This window comes from Anneissia japonica, unplaced genomic scaffold, assembly GCF_011630105.1.
Source record: "Anneissia japonica isolate Jap-2015-1 unplaced genomic scaffold, ASM1163010v1 scaffold199_len4679917_cov187, whole genome shotgun sequence".
In the NCBI taxonomy this organism is placed as follows: Eukaryota; Metazoa; Echinodermata; class Crinoidea; order Comatulida; family Comatulidae; genus Anneissia; species Anneissia japonica.
Window position 1 is genome coordinate 3,640,023 of NW_022686322.1, and position 20,542 is coordinate 3,660,564.

The 20,542-nt window shown below is 33.8% G+C and overlaps 3 protein-coding genes across 4 annotated transcripts in view; 2 read left to right on the forward strand and 1 right to left on the reverse strand.

Moving 5' to 3' along the window:
- Positions 1–5,356, forward strand: part of LOC117114658 (suppressor of tumorigenicity 14 protein homolog) — a gene marked incomplete in the record, with an annotated part of 10,942 nt that extends 5,586 nt beyond the window's left edge. The window contains 3 exon segments of the mRNA XM_033258352.1: positions 3,426–3,694; positions 4,129–4,277; positions 4,824–5,356. Coding sequence (XP_033114243.1) covers positions 3,426–3,694; positions 4,129–4,277; positions 4,824–4,997 — 592 coding nt within the window.
- A 1,016-nt stretch (positions 5,357–6,372) lies between these two features.
- LOC117116317 (malate dehydrogenase, mitochondrial-like) lies at positions 6,373–15,612 on the reverse strand. The gene is made up of 8 exons (XM_033260339.1): positions 15,423–15,612; positions 13,876–14,128; positions 10,674–10,783; positions 9,466–9,669; positions 7,760–7,858; positions 7,354–7,404; positions 6,963–7,064; positions 6,373–6,517 (listed from the first exon to the last, which is right to left on the reverse strand). Exons 1-8 carry the CDS (start codon positions 15,495–15,497, stop codon positions 6,389–6,391), a joined length of 1,023 nt encoding a protein of 340 aa, XP_033116230.1. The 5' UTR covers positions 15,498–15,612; the 3' UTR covers positions 6,373–6,388.
- A 266-nt stretch (positions 15,613–15,878) lies between these two features.
- On the forward strand, positions 15,879–20,518 carry LOC117116329 (serine/threonine/tyrosine-interacting-like protein 1). 2 transcript variants are annotated; one of them, XM_033260356.1, is made up of 7 exons: positions 15,879–15,942; positions 16,926–16,987; positions 17,512–17,611; positions 18,240–18,522; positions 19,086–19,186; positions 19,551–19,663; positions 20,263–20,518. In XM_033260356.1, the coding sequence occupies exons 1-7, from the start codon at positions 15,894–15,896 to the stop codon at positions 20,392–20,394; spliced, it is 840 nt and encodes a 279-aa protein (XP_033116247.1). In that variant the 5' UTR covers positions 15,879–15,893; the 3' UTR covers positions 20,395–20,518. The 2 variants fall into 2 exon arrangements, with proteins under 2 accessions (XP_033116247.1, XP_033116240.1); XM_033260349.1 differs by having other exon boundaries at positions 15,897–16,091.
- The last annotated feature ends 24 nt before the right edge of the window (positions 20,519–20,542 follow it).

Consider the following 20,542-nt stretch of genomic DNA (forward strand, 5'->3'; position numbering starts at 1 on the left):
AAAGAAATTAGAACTACATTTTGGAAAATTTGAACTACGTTTTCAAAAATTAGAACTTCATTTTGGGAAACTAGATCTACATTTTGAGAAATTTACGCCTACGTTTTGATAAATCAGACATTGAATTTTGCAATTACATTTTGTTTTTTAACATGGACTTTTGCTGCGTATGGCACCCCATAGAAAGGATCCCGTAGTCAACCATTATTATCGAGAACGATTTTTTCCTCCCTGGATACTTTGAAATTTATAAAATCCTGGCAATTCAATTAGTTTATTGTATATTTCATACAAAGTTGGATATTTTTACACCGCTCACATAACAATTATGCCGAACATACCAACTTTGTGCTGATCGCATATAAATTTATATACAGTATATAAATATAATATATATATAAATATATATATATACATATATATATATATGTTTGTGTATGTGTGTGTGTAAATAAATATAAGTATATACTGTATATATATATGTAAGTGAATGGACTATAATATAATATATATATAATATAGATATAGGCCTATATAATTAAATGTTTACGTTGTTTATTATATATTATATTGATTATTAAATCGAGTAGTTTATGACAATTTAAACGATAAATTATAACTTTAATGTAAAATATTAAACATAGATAAAATAAATAAACATTTCCAACTTTTTTAGGATAGGCCTATATATTTTTTTAAATTATAAATATATATTATATATTTATAATAATATACAAATATATTAGTCCCATATAAACACAAAAGTAAATGGTCAAAAAAGTGGTAAAATATTAAAGAAACTTGGTCCAAAAAAACTGTATAACTTTATCAATAGCATGCACTGCTGGCACAACGTTATTCTCACGACATCTCTAGTGCATACAAAACACTGCTTTATTCAATGCCAAGGCGAGGGTTTTACCAGGCCACGTGGTTTGAACATGGAGGTATATGGTTTGAAGAATTTCAAACTTGCCGCCACCAGACCTTACACAAATCAACCACTTTGCACGTTCCGACTCTCTTAGTTCTTTTAGCACCAGTCATGATTACGTTAGCTGTCGTTACGTTCTTTTTGTTTTTAATTTGTAACATTGATTTTTCATTTTCAATTCGAGTGGACGTTGGTAAGTAAATGTGCTTATTTTCAAATTAACCTGGAGACTAGCTATGGATGAATATTACTAGTGACTCAGATTTTATGATATAGTCTGGTCTATTATGATTTGAACGTTAGTGTAAAATATACCGGCCTACGTAGAGTATCTTTAAGCATAGTCCAAGGCCTATCCAAAGCAAATTTTGTGTGGTTGTTTTTTTTCTCTCTTTCTTCCGTGGGGGTAATATCTTGTGTACTTGTTTTTTGTTTTTTTTCGTGGAGGTAACTCGCTTTTATTTTATCTTCTTTACATTAAATTTACATAAAACAGTTTTGGTTTTGTTCAAATATAAATTACTTAAATTTATATGAAGTACCCGAACATAAAAACAAAAGGTTTGTGTCCTTGTTTATTGGAGCAATTTGGTCATATTTGTTTAATGTGCAAAAAAAGTTTACTCGGTTCGCTATTTAGTTTTTCTTTTATAACGGTTTCATGTAACTATATAAGTAGGGCCTACATTGTTTAAGCTATGTTGAATATGATTTACTGACTATTGCTCATGTTAAAGGCAAATAATAATATATTATTCATTTAAAATATAAGTATATACGTTTCTATTATATAATCTATTACATATTTACATGTTTGTTTGCTTTTATTCTTGAATTAACTATAAAAAATAAAATAATTTTAAAGATTGCATTCAAAAGTTTGAAAATATTTTCAAATCACCAAGAGTATTTACACCCTAATGAATTATTTTATTTTTAGGCACAAACCAATCTTACCATCGACTGTCATACACTGTGCCATGCAAGGATGACGTGTTCCATTGCCTCAACGGAGACTGTATTTATACGGAATGGGAGTGTGATTACTTCTACGATTGTGCAGATGAGAGTGATGAAGCTAATTGCCCTGATCTGGAAGGTAATTCTACTACTTATAGCCCTAATAATGTTTCATACACAGTGGTGTAACAAAGAGACCCGAATCCCCTGACTAAAGCTTCTTCGTAGCCTACTACTCTGGGGATAATAGTTGGGGCCTAGTTTGACACACGGCCCGGACCCGCCCACTTCGTCGATGTTTTTTACACGTTCCGCTACTTACAATTTAAGACAGTGTGAGCTCATAGCTTTTACGCAACTGGTTATACACTGACATGTTCATTGATACAGTAAGCTGATACGGTACCGTACTCTCTTGTGGTGATCAATGTTTCTCATGGTTGGTAGCATTATACAACCATACTTTATAGTTGTATCTTTACAAATGAGATAAAGTGAAGTAATACTAGGTTACATATTGCTGGAAAAACACATACCGGTAATGCGATAGTGTTTGCAAACATTATATAGATTCTAAGATTTTCATACTATTGAAAACCATTACTCATATAAACTTACTCACGAAAATGAACTCCATTTAGCCTACAGTATGCATTTATGATTCCAACTTCACACGAAAGCCTAAATTGCCCGGTTAGTTAAGTAGTCTGTATAAGAAAAAGTCCCGGGTTCGAATCCCGGCTAGAGAAAAAAAATTCACATTTGCAGATTCCTCTTCTGTGTCGTTCACAATGTAAACCATATACATTATTATAGCATTACTGCAACACGGTTTATAGATTATATCTATGTAACATATATACATAGTAGTAGAAATTGCACGATTTTCCCCGTTAGGTTTTTCTTGTGATAATGGTGTAACTGTTATTAAATTGGACTGGATTTGTGACGATATTCAAGATTGCTACGACAATACAGATGAGGAGGGGTGTGGTAAGTAATTGTTTTCCGCATCATCTTCTACTATAATATTAATCATTACTATAAACTTGATTTGTCCTGTGTCGTTAATGTGAATAATTGTTTTTCTGAGTCAGATTTAAGCAGCTATTCGTTTAGCAGCTATTCGGAATGTCCTTACACCTGTCTCTTATACACATCTAGATGTGTATAAGAGACAGGTTCTGTGCTGGCCTTCATCTAAAGATGAATTTCTTTCTCTCTTAAACTTCAATTTTGCCATACTAAAGTCAATAAGTATAGCAGACGTAAAAGAGAATCGGCAAGCGAGGCCCGACCACGCCCACATTTTTTTCGTCGGGGACATCGCACGCCCCCCCCCCACCGGTCGGGTAAATGCTGGCGCCACCACCGTCTCTAAAGCAGGTATCTCAAGGGGGAGGTTTGCCAAAAGATCTGGTTTAATTACCTTTCTTTCAAGAAATTTTACATTTCTGAAAAATTATTTCATGTTTGTGATTGTTGTTTTTAGCAGAGTAATCAATTTTGTTTAGTTGTAATCTCTCTTTAGGCTTGATCCTCCAAAATGGAAAGTGCATCTAGGAAAACACACCATTGCTATGAGCATTGACAAGAACATTGGTGAAGATGATTTTGATGTGGTGAATATCATCATTCATCCTGAATTTAGTACAATGACCATGCGTAATGACATCGCAGTACTTGTAATTGATCCCGCCGTTCAAGTGCAAGACAACATCAATTGGGCCTGTATAGACAAACAATTTGTCTTAACAGAAACATCGTATTGTTTCGTAACAGGATGGGGTGTCACAGAAAGTAAGCGATAAGAACACAAGAGAACATATTAATATTGGGTTTTTCACAGGACAGACATGTTCACACTTTGCAAAGTTTCAAGAATCGACCCTTTAAAAAAAAAAAATTGCCTGCTGTATTGTATACTTTGTATTATTATATATTTTTCTCAAATGTGATTAATAACTTTCTATTGTACTTGTAATTTGTTCATGATTTCATTGAAATAATAATAATACAGAATTGAAAAATTAAATTGACAATATGGTTCATAAGGGGAAAAAAGAGGGAAACCATTACCAAAAACATCAGCAGTTCTCAATGTTATTGAATGTTGAGTAACAAACAAATTCAGTTGTTTGTTCACAGGCTCTAGAGGGCTCCCTTTTGTATGATTGCCATCCAACTACAGGAGGTTATTCATAACAGTTTTACTTTTTTCTCTCCTGCTATAGTGAATGGTTTCCAAGCTGTTGAACTTCAGCAGGCAGTGGTACCATTTATACCTTATTACATATGCAGATCCCCGCATGTCTATGGTAACGTTATCACTGAAAATATGATCTGCGCTGGTCACCTGTCTGGCGGTATTGATGCCTGTCAGGTATGTTTCACTCATTTGGGGGTGGGCGTGGCTCTCTAGGTCGATTACTGCCAAATAAGTCATTAAAATATTTAGTCAATCAAGGATATGCATAGCTCCAGTATCTATGACAGAATGCAATGTTGAGTTGCGCTATGACGTTATTACTCAATGTGCGCATAATGTCAGTGTTATTCCATCTTTCATCTGTGTAAATACACCTTTAAATGCCTACAATTTATTTTTCAAACAATACTATTGTCTATGTGCTTGTGTTTTCTGGTACTGGTAACTGGATTTTGAATAAGTCGTATAAAAAACGCAACCTCCTCCACTATCTGGGGCCCGGAGGTTAAAGATATTTGGTCAAAGATGCCATACCTACAGCCTTCTAACCTACAGCCGAAAATGATCTGACAGACTAGCCCCTCCTAAAAAACATATCTTAAAGCCACGCAGCAGTGTTTTGCCCAAGGAATTTAGCCTCATAACTAGCAATGGTCTCGAACCTTAGGGGAGCATGTGCCTGTATATTAATATTTTACATTTCTTGATTATTTTTATCAGGGCGATTCTGGAGGGCCATTACAATGTGAGGGTGAAGATGGACATTGGTATCTAATGGGCGTGGTAAGCTGGGGACGTGGATGTGCTCGTGAGAATAAACCTGGCGTCTACACCAAGGTGTCTGCGTATGCTGATTGGATACTGTCAATAATGACAGAGGTTATAAATGCATAGAGTAGCTTGATGAATTCTAGTATTTAATGACTCAAATGCTTTAAAAACTGTATAATACAATAGTATGTTATAAAATTGAGTATATATTTATATATTTTGTTGGTTTCACATGAAATTATAAATCACAGCAGATTATGTTTGGATTAAATTTAATGAGCTAACTAATCCTTTTAGGTAAAAAACTTATATCAGATTATCTTGTCATATCTAATGCATGTGTAAGTTTGTATTCTTAACTCATTACTAAATGAAATGTGGCAGAAAATACATTTTTTTCCAAAAGAATTTCTACCCTAATGATCTGTAATTGGCGTCAGTGGTGTACTTAGGAATACTGACAAGGAAAGGGGAATTAAGGTGATATGTGCATCTGTTTGTTGGTGCCAACTTTGATGGAGACATTGTTAGAAGATTAAGATTAAACACAATATACTTGTATTCATCCCACGGGTCTGTATTCGGTCTACAAGAGGAGTGAAGCTTAGTTTGTGTAAAATATCACAATATTGTGTGAATATGAGATTTAAAGAATGTGAAGAATTGCCTGGAAATAATTTACTAAAGATGTTTTTATACCTCAAATACGAACGTTCACATTCAGGGCGGATACACTGGGTCATGTGTATTGCACAAACATTATAAATGTTACAGTGTCATCAGAGACCCATTGGCAAAAAAGCATTGGAGATGCTAATGGGTCAAAACAATACTGTAAAATAAAGTTTGCTGTCGTCTGAAATCTAGACTAAAAGTAATGAGTAGGGTAACCAGTAAAAAGTCTTGAATTGATATTTGTGATATAAAGTATGGTAAAGGAATTTGAACTTGATCGTAGATTCAAGAAAAGATTATTCCTTCCAACGATTTACAGCCTAAATTCACGATAGCGATAAGAATTATTAGTATGGTACTATCATAATCAAGGCTGAATTAATAACACTTATACAATATTTCACTTTAACATGTGCATATTTATTTTCCTCTTTTCCTATTTACCATCACAGACTGTAGGAATTCAGTAGGAGCTTCATTAGAATTGCCATTTACAAAATTAACAGGTCACTTCAATCTGTACAAAATCAATCAACTCTATAAAATGTATATTTTATATTACTTTATAATTATTAGGATTAAATAGTTAGGACAAATAGTTAAAACTATGCATTACATAAATGACAAACCAATATTAACCAAATAATTTACCAGGTTTTATCAACCATGTCTATATTCAGGAACAAAGTTTTCATATAATGAGCTGCAATGACTATAGCACATGGAGGTGGTATTTTTAATTATCTGTGATACTCATTAATTATTAGCAGCAAAATATCCCCCCTTTTTGATGTTTTTCTTTGATGGAGGTGGTATTTTTTAATTATCTGTGATACTCATTAATTATTAGCAGCAAAATCTTCCCCCTTTTTGATGTTTTTCTTTAATTCTTCAATGCAGTCTTTGACTAGCTTTGTCTCATACGCTGAAAGAGTTCCAATTCCTAGATTCTTCTCTATACCATTAGGCTGATTAAAAGATAAAAAAAAATGAAAAAAAATGTTATCTAGTATAGGAAGCGCTAGGAAGTCGTCTGCGGATGTGAGAACGTAGGACATCATGCATGAGTGAATTTGTTTTTGCGCAAATCAAAAACTCCTTATTATATAATTTTTTATTAAAAGGTTTTGGCTAGTGCATCTATGGATAAGTGAACGAGCCAAGTTCAGCATATTGACTTCATACTCTATGCAACATTTCATTTTGTAGGCTTCCCTATGAAACACTAACTAGTATGAGATTAGAAAATGAAGTCCAACACTAAAATGTACTGTTTGGCTGAACATTTATTGAATCATTTTCCTCATTCAAACTGGTTTCGAATGGAATTTGAATACAAGACACAGAGAATATGAAAAAAACAAAACAAAGGCTGCTAAGTTGATTAAATATGATCAGATTTTTAAAACTTACCCCAAGAAGAAGAGGTGTAGCAAAGTAGGTAGCTTCAGTGAGGTCCGATTTGACAAATGCACACTCAATGACACCCTGTTTGCCATTCATTGCCTCAATTAGCTGAAAAGAACAAATTATTATGTACAGTGAATGCAGACCACCAGAATGTTATAGCTTCTACTCAAAAAGAAAACCTGTACAATTCAAAGGTTATACAATACTTAAAAAATAATAGGTGGTGGTGCCTTGCAACTGCATCCTATCCTGGCTACCGTCTATTGTTATATAGAGCGGTAATTACTATAAAAGCCAGTGGGTCTAATGTTTAATCTTGCATATTATAGTATAGACCGATATAGACTTTAAGTAGAGATAGACATTGTGTTGTGTTGGGAATAAACAAACTTACAGAGAAAGTGAACCTGGCACCAGCATAGGCCATCGACAACGTGGCAGATCCCTAAAAAACATAAAAACAAAAAAAAAAGTTATTTCAAACACAATTGAAATACTGTTATAAATTGTGCAATTAGCAGAGGGGTTTATGGGTAATTTAACAGGTGTACACAATCTATGCAAGCTTAATGCTCATTCGTAGGTTAGATGAAAAAAGTTCGCAGGATTCAATTACTATCAGATCCAGAGGGTTAATTATATAACCTCACATAATACATTATCGACTGTAAGTACAAATAGATGCTCTTAAAGGCAGACTTTTAATTTACCACAAACATACCGAGTATAATATGGACACTCAATTTCTTGATTTAAATATGCTGACTTGTATAGCGGAAATTACAGTAACTTGTACTTACTGCTCCAGCCTTGGCATTGACTACCTCTGTACCAGCGTTCTGGATCCTGTCCGTCATCTGTGCCAATTCTTCTTCACCAAACGATACCTTAGGTGTGCACTATAAATTAAACAAAAAATACAATCTTAAGCCCTGTCTTATTATGTTTGACCTGCCTAAACATGGTCATAATGATATCACCTAATGATGATTTATGGACACACACCAGTTTTTAGCAAAAGGAAATTTGATAACCTGTATAGAGTATTCAAATAGCAATCTTAGCACAGTAAAGTGTCCAATTTACGAACGTCGATTTTATGAATAGTCGATTTTACAAATGGTATTTGCCCCTGATGATGTCATCATCGACCAATTATTATCGTCAAAAAAGTTCGATTGCACACGTTTACAAAGTGATAATGTATATTTTTCTTCATAAAACCAAGTTTGTTGTATTTATTTAATAACAATTTGATATTTTCTTGCATTTCTGGTATAATAAACCTAACCAGAACAACGGGCTACCAATGCAAGTGTCGTCGGATTGCGTGCACATGTTTACAATGATGAACGAGAGTGTTGGGGCCAGCAACTTTTTGACATCGTGAATGCTAGATATGATCGAGAAATGCATGTAAACAACACCATTCGGCGATCTAACAACAAGAAAGAAAACGATAGAAAGGTCCATAAAACATACAGATGTTTGAATTAGAGTTAAAATGATATTTTGTTAAGTAGAAGAATGCCAGCGATTAAAATAATTTGGTTTTTATCGAAGGTAAATTCAAATAGGCTCTAGCGCGGTAGACCACGCTGCTGGACTGTCGGGACAGGGGATAGCTGGCCTATGGTATTGGAAACTGACACACAATGTAGTTTACAAATTTTCAATTTACGAACACCCCTTGGTACCAAGGGGTACGTAAAATGGACGTTTTACTGTATTCTGGTCTTGAAATATTTAGCTGTTATTATTATTATTGGTTATTATTATTAATGTTGTTGTTAACTTTGTTTGGTTTCTGTATACCTGTTAATTAAATATCAGCAACTCAAAATAGGATGATAAAATTAATAATGAATTAAATAAGGCAGGACTTTTATATACAGGTACCTTGTTTCGCGAACTGATTTTTTAAAGGTTTGTCAGGAGGGCGGAAAAAAATTTTAAATTTTAAAAAAATTATTTAGAAAATAATTTTGTCAAAAATAACCGGACAGAGGAGAAAATAAAAACAAAATTTTATTGGTGAATGTAAACTGTAGTAATGGGATGGTCAAATGCTTTAAATTTATATAATTAGAAAGAACTATACATATCTTATTTTTGGAGATTTAAAATAAAAATAAATAAAAAATAGTATTTTTTCTGAAATTTCCATCTTTTCATGGCAGTGGGTGTGCTAATTGGCCAAAAATAAAATTTTATTTTTATTTCGAAATTATCATTATTGGCGGATTTGCTAAACAAGGTATATAAAAAGACTCAGCTAATCGGCAGAAGGAACACAAGAGACAGTAATCCGAGTATTCACTTCCTTTACAGTTTACGTAAAAATAAAAGTCTAAAATGTCAATGCACGATTTAGTATTCTTATTTATAGAGTTCTGCATGTGCGAACTTAGTACTCGATGTTCTAATGGAAAATTTGCTGCCTATGTAATTTTGGCTACAGTATGTCCCCAATACTATAAGATATTTAGCCACTCAGTTCACCTACCTGTGAAATGACTGGAATGATAGTTATTCCAGAATGACCCCCAATCACTGGACAATTAGTGGTGGACACATCAAGCCCCTTTGCCTCTGCGATAAATGTGTTTGCTCTTACAATGTCCAATGTAGACACACCAAAGATTCTATTGGGATCGTACACCCCAGCGGCCTTGAATACTTCACTGGTGATTGGCACGGTTGAGTTAACCTGAGGATATAATACGATTCATTGGATGTTTTGAAAAGACATTTTACAATATCAAAATGCATTTTAATACTAATGAAAATATTGAGACAATAAAAAGAACGTTACCAACACAATTCTTGACAGATAAAATTAATAAAATAATACAGCAAATCATTGCTGTAATATAACTTTACACAATGACGAAAATTTAATGTTAGATATGGTAAAAGATATTTAATGAAATTGTCTTGATTTCAAACCAAACAAGTTTCATTCTTAGCACAAGTACTTTTATATATTATGGTTCAGAGTTTATTTTCATCTAATACAGGACATAAACTGATAACCGGATTAAAAAAAAAAATTTCATCAGGCAGAGACAATAAACTAATTACCCAGTCAGCCACAGGCGAATGGGTGCTTCTTTTTTCTTCTTCTTCTGGCAACATTTCAGAACGCTACTTGTGGCAAACATTTGTGCCAATTCCAATCAAACTTGGTCTGTAGAAGCAGCGACACCTTTCATACAATGGGTGTCCACAGCTTGAGGTCAAAGGTCACATAGGGTCAAACCTCCAAATTAAGTCTACCTCTGCCACAAAGAGCATAGTACAGTCTTCTTGTCGTTTTAGCTAAGCCACTGGATTAAGGAGCACGCCCACCATGCTGATAGTGAATGTGACACCAAAAATTTTGCAAAATTATCAAATTGACCACACATTTAGCAGGAAGGATATGACTGTGTTCATGTTCTATTGAACATAGTTTCCAGTTTATTTTTTGTTTGGTCTTAAATATTGGGAGTTTTGACAGTGAAACATCCACGCTCCTCCCCTCTAAAAACTTGATTTTCCTCTAAAAAAAAAAATGCCCCCCCCCCACCCATTGAAAATATTCAAAGCAGAGACCACGCTCACTGTCTCTTATACACATCTAGATGTGTATAAGAGCCCTCACTTAATCATAAGCCCCCACCCCTCCCATTTCAAAACTCCTAGTTTGGATAATCACCATAGGTTACTTACAGGGTTGGAAATGATTCCAATCATAGCCTTTGGACAATACTTTGCACAGCCTTCTGCTAATGTCTTAACAATTGATGCATTGGTGTTGAAAAGGTCATCACGTGTCATACCTATAATGAGGAAATTTCTTTATTTTGTTTTAAATATTACCATCATACAGAAACATACACAACACTATTGATAATGAATATATATAATAAAAAGATGAAAACATAAAATAACATTGTACAAGTGCCTTCCTTTTCAAATCGTAAAATAGAATACTTTGTATATAACATTACTTTTTATATAGTTTGCAATATGGAAACAGATAATTATACATAAATCATAGCTGCAGAGGAATTGTATTTGAAGAACATTTTTTGAAATTACAGGAAGAATACAGTAAATGTTTTGTGATATCTCTATAAATTTGATATAATTATGTTAGCATTTCCCTCTTATTATTTTTATAACTTCTTTTGCTGGTAAAATATGGGTGTCCCCAAAACAGGGGTCAGCCTATTCAAGAGACACTAACCAGAAACATGATTAAAAAAAAAATCATATTAAGCTTTCTATTGGATGTGGTAGTATGAATAGAGTAACGACTTAGAAATGAGGGTGCATACTATGGCATGGATTATAATCCTATATGAAAGTTCATGAAAACATATTTTACACTTTTTCACAATTACTGTACAAAACATGTGGTCAGTTGTTTCAGAAAGTGGCTTACAAAAAATGCATACTGTAGAGGTGAATCAATATACTTTAATGAGGTAATTACTCATTGGTAATTATTATGTACTGTATAATTCTACACTCACTGCAACCATCTGAGATCAGTTCTATGTGCATTTGATTGGTATTATGTTTAACACATCCACTGTTTGTCAGTAAAATCAATATCCAATAATTTTTCCCATTGAGAATTGCGGTACACAGCAATTTTGTAAATTTTGAATGAAGTAGAGTATGATAGAAAAGGTTACACTCATTTTCATAAATTTGTAATTGAATAATACTATACAGTATTTTGGATAATATTGGGCACTCAAAAACCTGTTTGATTCCTTCATATAAAAAGGAAATGTACTGTAGTATCAGTCAACTCTTCTAATGTAAAAAATCTACCATTTTTATGAATTATATCATTAAAAAGACTAATCCTTTTTCTTATACAATTTCATATTACATCAGTTTATTATCAACAAACATATCATATTATTCCATACACATTGTGTTTGTAAATCAATTTCATTTCTAATATTGTTCTTAAACATTTTCAGTCTATTTACTTGTGTTTGACATAAGTTTTCTTAGCCATCCTAATTTTTATGCTGCAATTATTTTATTAATTTTTGGGACAACGATTCTCTTGTTTTTGGGAATACTGTACATGTACTATGTAGGGTAATTAATAATTTAATAGCTACCAGTAGAAAAGTGAAGCATACAGTACAGTGGTAGCATATGGTAATGTCATGAATTTTTCATTTTACATTGATTCTGAACCGATCACAAGTAACATGCAAAAATGGGTTTCTACAAACCATGATTGAGCAAAAATGTCATTAAAACATGTCATTTGAATATTGAACATTCGGGCAACTCCCCATAAATAATTAGTAAACCAAATAGTAAAAAATTAAAATACATCATATGTGCACGTGTGATACATCATTTTTAAGCTACAGGTAATAAGTCCTATTTTTGTGAAATAAAAAGGAAATAAAGAATTTACTAACCATTTGAACAATAATTTGAATTTAATACAATTAACTGATATTTTGAAATAAAGTAAAACATAGTAATAATATTTTTTTTTCCATGGCAAAATGTCAGAATCTGATTCACTTTTCATTAAAATCAAGTATTAGTATATATCTTGGAATTTGGTTCGTGAAATGTTTTTGATTTTTTAAAAATTAATACAAAATTTTAATCAAATATTAAAAAATAATGAATATATGGATGTATGTCTGTCACAAAAATATGACATTTGTTTATGTCTTCTTCCAGGTACAAAGAAATTTCCAAAACTCAGTTAATAAAGTTCACTACTGTAGATACAGTATAACAAGTTTAAACAGCAAATTCGAAGCCTACTGTACTGTATCATTAAATACACTAATAAAACCATGTGACAGACGTACATTTTGTTTGTTACATCCGTCACGCTCTAGAATGTATTACAACCTATGAAGTATGGTGAAAATATGAAATCTGACAAATGTGTCATGATGTGTTGTGGTTACAGTACATGTTGCGCACAAAACATAATGGAACATGAACAATTTATACTGTAGGTAATAATAATATATGCAACACTTTCATAAATTAGTTCCTACAAACCATGATTGAGGTAAATGTCATTAAAACATGTCATTTGAATATTATTATTGAGGTGAGTGATTTAGGCTTAAGTTTACATAAAATAAAGTATTGTATATATTGATGACTGGGTGTGTGCCTGGGCAGGGTTCAAATTTTGTGACAACACCAGCAGCAATTGCTGTAAAAAGGGCCTTCCACTGCTGTGATAAATCCCAGGCTCGACAGCAACCTTTTTGCTGTTGAGTTGCCTAAACCCAGGGCTATGCATCCATAAAAAACATGATTCAGAAAAAGAAAAAAAAAACAAACAATAAATACTGTTGATTGTTGCAGTGGAAGAAGAGTAAATTGCTATAATAAAGCCATAGCCCACAGTCACTATTTGGTGATGGTGCATTTTGAGGTAATTTACAACCATGCTGGGGTCACTCCTCCCTGGTATGACACATTATTTACATTACAGTATGATTTGAAAAAATAATAAAAGCAATGCAATACAGACCACAGTGAGTGACACAACATTGATAGATGATGATAATTTAAGATTGAGAATAGCCTATTATCAACGTAGTTGTAGGTGGAAGTGGTGGCCCTTTAGGTTTCAGTGTGTTGACAGGGCATTGCATCAGTATCTCTCCACCAAGAAAACTGTATCTGATAGCATAGTGTTATATAAAGGCACATAATTGCAGGACAAATGGAATACTTCCCAAGAGGTTGGGGGGGGGGGGAGAAGGTTGCACAAATATATATGATGCCTGAATCCTCTGAACAAATGTAATACACTACATATAAATTAAATATTTTAAAATGTCAGGTACCATGCAAAGTTTAAAGAGATATAAAGTAAAACTACTACTGTAATACTATACATGTACTGTACCTGGTTTTCTCGGGACACCAGCTGGGATGACGACGATTGAGCAGCCCTCCAAACATTCTTGAAGCTCATCCGGCCCCTGATGTCCTGTAACCTTTGCTTTGGTTTCAATGTGGCTCAGATCTGCTGCAACACCGGGAGTATTAGCTATATCATACAGGGCAAGATGTGAAACCAGTGGGCTTTGCTTAATTAGCAGAGACATCGGCTGTCCAATACCACCAGAGGCTCCCAAAACTGCTACTTTGGCATTATTCTTTAATAATAAGAGAATACTATAATGAGTTAGGTTAATCTTACCATAGGTTCACTCACTAGTTTAACCAGGGAGTTTGATTATAAGTCACTACAACAGCAGTACCCTGGTTAACAAAGTCGACAGACTAAGGGTCATTACCCTGCATATTTTGCAAAAATTGGTCTTGGCCTCGGCTAGGCCTATACCAGACCTAATCTTATACAACCAAAGTACAGGTATTATTATGCAGTACTTACTTTCTGCGCACCTATTTTCCTAGCAATTTTCTGCACAGATTTGAGCTAGTTTTTGAAGTACAATCCTGCGATTTACATTATGGGGCCTAGGCCTACATATCTTTATAAACAATCAATGCACCACAATTTTTTTACAAAGTACACTGATTAGTAATAATTTATAAAATGTTTAAGTACTGTAAAACCTTATTCATTCATTTATTTTGCCAATGCTGAAAATGACGGTAGCAGGTCAAAACGGCAGTAAACCAAAACGGCAATGACGAAAAAGGCAATAACCAAAACGGCAATGATAAGTAGCAAAATGGCAACAGACCAAAACGGCAATGACAATTACCAAACAACAAAATACAAAGGAGCAAAATCAATACAAAGAGCAAGCACCGCCAGACAAATTGTTTAGATTCTCATTTTGTCTGTATTTTAAAGTTTTATTTATTTGGATGTTTTGCTTTTGTATTTTTTGTGTTTCCTTCAATCCTTTAATTATTGAATTTGTATGTTGTTATATTGTTATTATTAATATTATTATTAAACTGTTGTTTTTTCGTGTTTTTTACTTTTATGACAAATTGTTTTAGCCTCATTTTGTCTGTATTTTAAAGTTTTATTTATTTGAATGTTTACTGACTTTTTAAAAATTGTAAAACTGTAAAACAATAAAAGATCAATACGAACATTTATAAATATATTTAAAGAAATACAGCAGCAAAAATGGCTGGTTATTAAAATTATTATTATTGGCCATATAAAAAAAAACAACAGTTGATCGTCCTAGTTTTTCACAAAAGGAAGAAAAAGGCTCTTTTTATTTTTTATTTTCTAAGACGCGTTACCGTATTTATTTGAAACGCCAACCTCACCCTCAAAACACTAAATCAGAAGACGAAGACGCTTCGTACCGTTAGGCCCTACTACTTCAATACTCCAGCCAGGGGCTTAGGCAGGCTACAGATTACTGCTGGGACACTCACTGGCACAGTGATACAATACATAGTCTAGGCCTAGGCCTCTACATAGCCTACGAAACGAGCCCTTGCTTGGCCTTTTCTTACCTGTGTTGATGAAGAAAATTGTCGCACTGAACGGCTTAAATTTCTTGAAGCTAATGCTTTAAGTGAAAATGCCATCTTTACTCTACTTTTTTAAATAAATGTGTGTAAAACGTAAAGTTTTAGACCACCTCCCAGAGCCTATGCGATGAACGAATGCCGGTGAGCAACTTCCGTTTGAGAAGGTCACGTTGTACGACCTCTGACATGCACGTACACACGCTGACCCATAACCTCACTAGTTAGCAACAAGCCTCATTACATTCTGTTAGCGGATAGTCTTATTTACACTTTAAATATTTACACTCAATGACTAAAAATGGAGAAACAAAATATAAATGATATAATTTTACTTCAGTAACAAATTTTAATCCTATTTATAACAACAACTGTTGATGTTATGAGCATTAATGAAGAACTATATGTTTCTATGGACACGAACACCGTATATTTACACTGTGTGGGTAGGCGCTCATGGCAACAAACAACAACACGGCCGTGGTGGTGGTGGGTACCAGAAAGTGTATGTGGTGCTGTATGGATGGGCATTGATTTTCACTTTATAGATGATGGCAGGACTCGTAATATGTGAACCTACTGTTTTATATAATATTTTACAACAAGCTACAATATATCCATGTCTCAGTGACCCAAATTATTTACTTTTGTTGGGTAAGAAAAACTGGTGTAGGCTAAATAGGCCTAGGCCTAGCCCTAGGCCTACTAGGCCTAGGCCTCTCTACTACTAGGCCTACTACTACTACTACTACTACTACTAGGCCTAGGGCCTAGCCTAGGCCCGGGTACCCATCTAGAGGGGGGGGGGGGCTAGCATAGCCTAGACTCTAGGTAGGCTAGGTCACGTCGTACGACTCCTGACTGACGTAGCCTAGGCCTAGGTAATGCCCTACCTAGGCTAGGCTACTAGTACTACTACTACTACTACTAGGCCTACTAAAGCTAGGCTATATATAGTCACTGGAGGTCTGGGAATCACAGAGGAGGTCCGGTACTGGATCCCTTATTTTCAGGTCTTGAAGAAATACAGTACCAGACTCGTTCTCGGGATGTTATTTAAGCTCCGGTACCAATACATCATTATTTCCAGGTGTCAAAAGGTAGTTTTCGCTGCACGACTTTCAACGTTAGTACCCAATTGGCAATATGCAACGCGATAGCTCCACTCCTTTTGTTTGTAAACAAATACACGCGCATGATACGCATGCGCAAACCCGTAACTAACGTATGTCGAGCACGTAAAATCCTGAAATTAACGTACTCCGCAACACAAGATGAATAAATTATGACATCATCCGCTAATGTTAAGGTTAACGTTGTGCGGCGAAAACTGCCTAAAGATCCGGTACCGGATCCGTTATTCTCGAACATCAAGTTCCGGTACTAGGCCTAGGCCCCTACTAGGCCTAGTACCACATCTTGTTCTTGTTCGCTCAGATACTACATTATTACTACAACTTATTTGTTGACATTTCTATCTTTATTTAGATGCAAGAAAAACTAATGAATACAATGAAAGTCATGTAGTCACATCAAAAAAAGCACCTAGGGTATGTAGCCTATTCTATATCATCATTATGGGCCTAAAGAAAACAGTAAACTATTACAATAAGGAATTATAATATTAATAATGTGGATTTACATAGTGCATAATGTAAAGACCTAGGCCTATGCGCTTTTACAGCCGAATGCGAGATTAATTATTTAACGATTTTTACCTTTACCTACAGACTTAAACATATACAGTATGATTCTTTAGAAAATATTTTCCTTTCTGTGGTACTTTCCATTCCTGATGATGACATCAATGGTAAAAAAAAATATTGAATCCCAACACGATGGCGTGTATTTCAATAATTGGAGTATGTATTATACTTTCTAGTAACTTTCTTACCTTTATTTTCCTTTTCTACATCTTATCTTTTCTTTGCTTTTCTTTCTTTCCTATCTATCTTTTCCTTTACATCCCCTTTTCTTTCTTTTCCTTCTTTTATCTTTTTATTTCTTTCCTTTCTAATAAAGTGTCCTTTCTTGTTATAATTTTTTTTTTTTTTTTTTTTACACATTTTTATAGACACCTGATGGTGAATTCCTTGTTCCTTATGATTCTGAATTAGAATGCAAATTACATGTTGTCGTTCTTGATAATAATACAAGAACTCTCAAAGAAAATAGTAAGTAAAATGTTATATCTTTAAAAATGTATGTATTGTATGGTATTTTTATGATTCTACTTTGCATTGCAATATGAACTGAAAATATGTGTGTACAGTTCACCTTCAATTGTAAATAATTCATAGATAACTGATCTCGGACATTCAAAACTCGGCCAGTAAGTATAGTGTCTTGAGCGATAAACAGGGCCTTATCCAGGATTGCCATTGGTTGCGGGTTGTGCAAAAATTATCATTGGTGTATTGGGGGTAGACTAGAATCCCGGTGGGGTGAAAGGGGAGAGCTGGTGGGATAGTAAGCTATTGTCAATTTCAGCTTTGTAATCTCTGAATTGTATATACACTGTAGAACTATCTAATATTGTGACTAGAAAATAACAAATTTTATATTGAGTACATTTTTGACTTTAGACCTTTTCCAATCTGTGTAGAGTAGGGGAGGACACCACACTTCCTAGATACAAGCCTGAGTAATAGCGTGCTAATTAAATATGACATATGCATATATACATTAAAATGAACATCCATGCTTTCAGTGGTAGTTCTTTTTTCACCTTTTGCTTATGATTTGTATTTTATTGCCTTGTGATATTTATTTGTGAAAACAATGTTTGTGAATTATATCCAGGTCCAGCAATTGCCTGTGGTAGAGTCATGTCTGCAATGGGGAGTAAAAACCCAGTGAAGATTTTACGCGGCGGTTATGAAGATTTCTCCGCACTCTACCCTTTCCTACGAACTCAGAAGATTATCTACATGCCAAGGGAACTAGATGCACTAAAGACGTACCCAATTGAGATTCTTCCGGGGCAACTGTACTTGGGCAACTATCAACAAGGATGTGATGCTGGAATTCAGAAAGATCTTAAGATCAAGGCTCATGTAAATGTCTCTAACGAAGATGACACCTTGTAAGAAGATTGTAAATTAAAGATATTTTTGGCCTCTCATGGGTAGTTGTATTTACTAGGTTTTAATTGGGTCATAGTTCAAAATATAGCCCTTGGTGATCTTGAGGCTGAACTATGCCTATTGACCAAGTAAATGTTTTCCTTTAAATACTTTCAATACCATTTGAGGCTTGCCATGCCAAAAACCAGCATCACTGTCCAAACCAAGAAAATTTAATTTTAATAAAATATATTCACATTATAAGCTTTCAAATGGTGGGTCATTTACTAGAATTGACTTGGTATTGCCAAAGTTATGTGTAAAAGTATTATGGCTTCCCTGTATTAAAGAATACATTACTGCCACATTCTATACTCAGTTTAACACTTAGGAAGGCAATCCTCATTTGCATGTTATTGCCTGTACTTTTATGCCTGAACTATTTAAACAAAATATTAAAAATATACTGTCTATGTTAAGATATGAAAAAAAAAATCAAAAATTTAATTAAAACATTAATTGTGGATATATTATTATATGAATGTTTCTTCTAAATATTGACTGAAACTTTACATTTAAACAGCTTTGTAGACGAATCCACTGGTGATGTATTTAACCTACCAGCTAAAGATGAAGATGATGCAAATATCTTCCCATATCTTCCATATGTCTGCCAATTTATTAGTAAGCACTGTATAATTTTTGATTTTTTTTATATGTTTTGTATTGTTTCTGCTTTTAGAAAGTTTGATGGTGCTGTTTAACATTATAGATGCTTTGTAGCATATTTTAAAGGAATTATTGATACTTTATTTATATATTGACAATATTATGGAACTTCTAGCAACATAATTCCCATAATAATGCTATTAATAATGTTATTATTATTATTATTATTATTATAAGATAATATTATTATATTGATAAAATTTATATTTAAAAATCAGGTGCAGTGAGGTATTATCCAACTTGACTACTGTGTATATGAAATATAAGTATGGGGTATAAGTCAACAATCTCTGAACTCTCTTTCCTTCCCCATCCCCAGGTACAAAACTTGAAGAAAACAAGCCTGTTTTAGTTTTCAGTAAACTTGGAATTAGTCGATGTGTTAGTATTGTTCTTGCGTACCTCATGAACTTCTACAAGTGGACGTTACAGGTAAGGTGGACTTTTTGATTGTTTATTAAAATGTATGATAGTAAACTGTAATGTGGGGATAATGGACCATCCCAGAGTGTCAGTCAACCTTAACCGACCAATCAGAACAGTACTAGGAAAATGCTGTTGTCGTACAAACACACATGTTGCCCCGCAAGTGCATGTGTGTGCATATGCTTTTACAGTGTCGATTTGTGGGAACTTAGAAACAAAATTCAAGGGGTGGGGCTTAGTGGAAAGGTTCATGTAGCTTAAATCTGTTCACTTGGATTGTTGCAATCCTGACCCCAATTCTGATCGTGAAAATTATGCTGATTGCAAACAACTGGACTATTCACACACAGCATATATAATTTGTGATGAGAATTTTTTTCAGTTTTATTCTGTATCTGACACCATTCAGGTCGACATGCATTCGAGTCTGTATGTAGTACAGTGATACGGTAACTAAAAGTAAAACTGTGTCAAGTTTGGTTGTGGGGGGCGTCTTTTTTTACACTTTCCTGTTTCAGCAATCAAAGTAATCCGTGTAAACAGGGTATTATTTTATCCATCTCTTATGCATTATAATGAAATTTAATGTAATTTTTTCTCCCTAGGATGCTTATACACATGTGGGTGACTGCAAACACAACATACGCCCTCACCGTACATTTGTCAAACAGCTGTCTGAATGGGAGGAATCATTATTTGGCGAGAGGCCCACGGACATTGAAAATCCAAACTATTAACTTATCTATAGTCTACCTCGTATTTTGTATTTTATTGTAATTTATATTTAAATATATTATTAGTCTGTAGAATTCTTGCACTACAGATGTTGCTATAAAATATATTGTACTTAATATAGTTGTTTGTAATACAAAAATATGGTTGTAT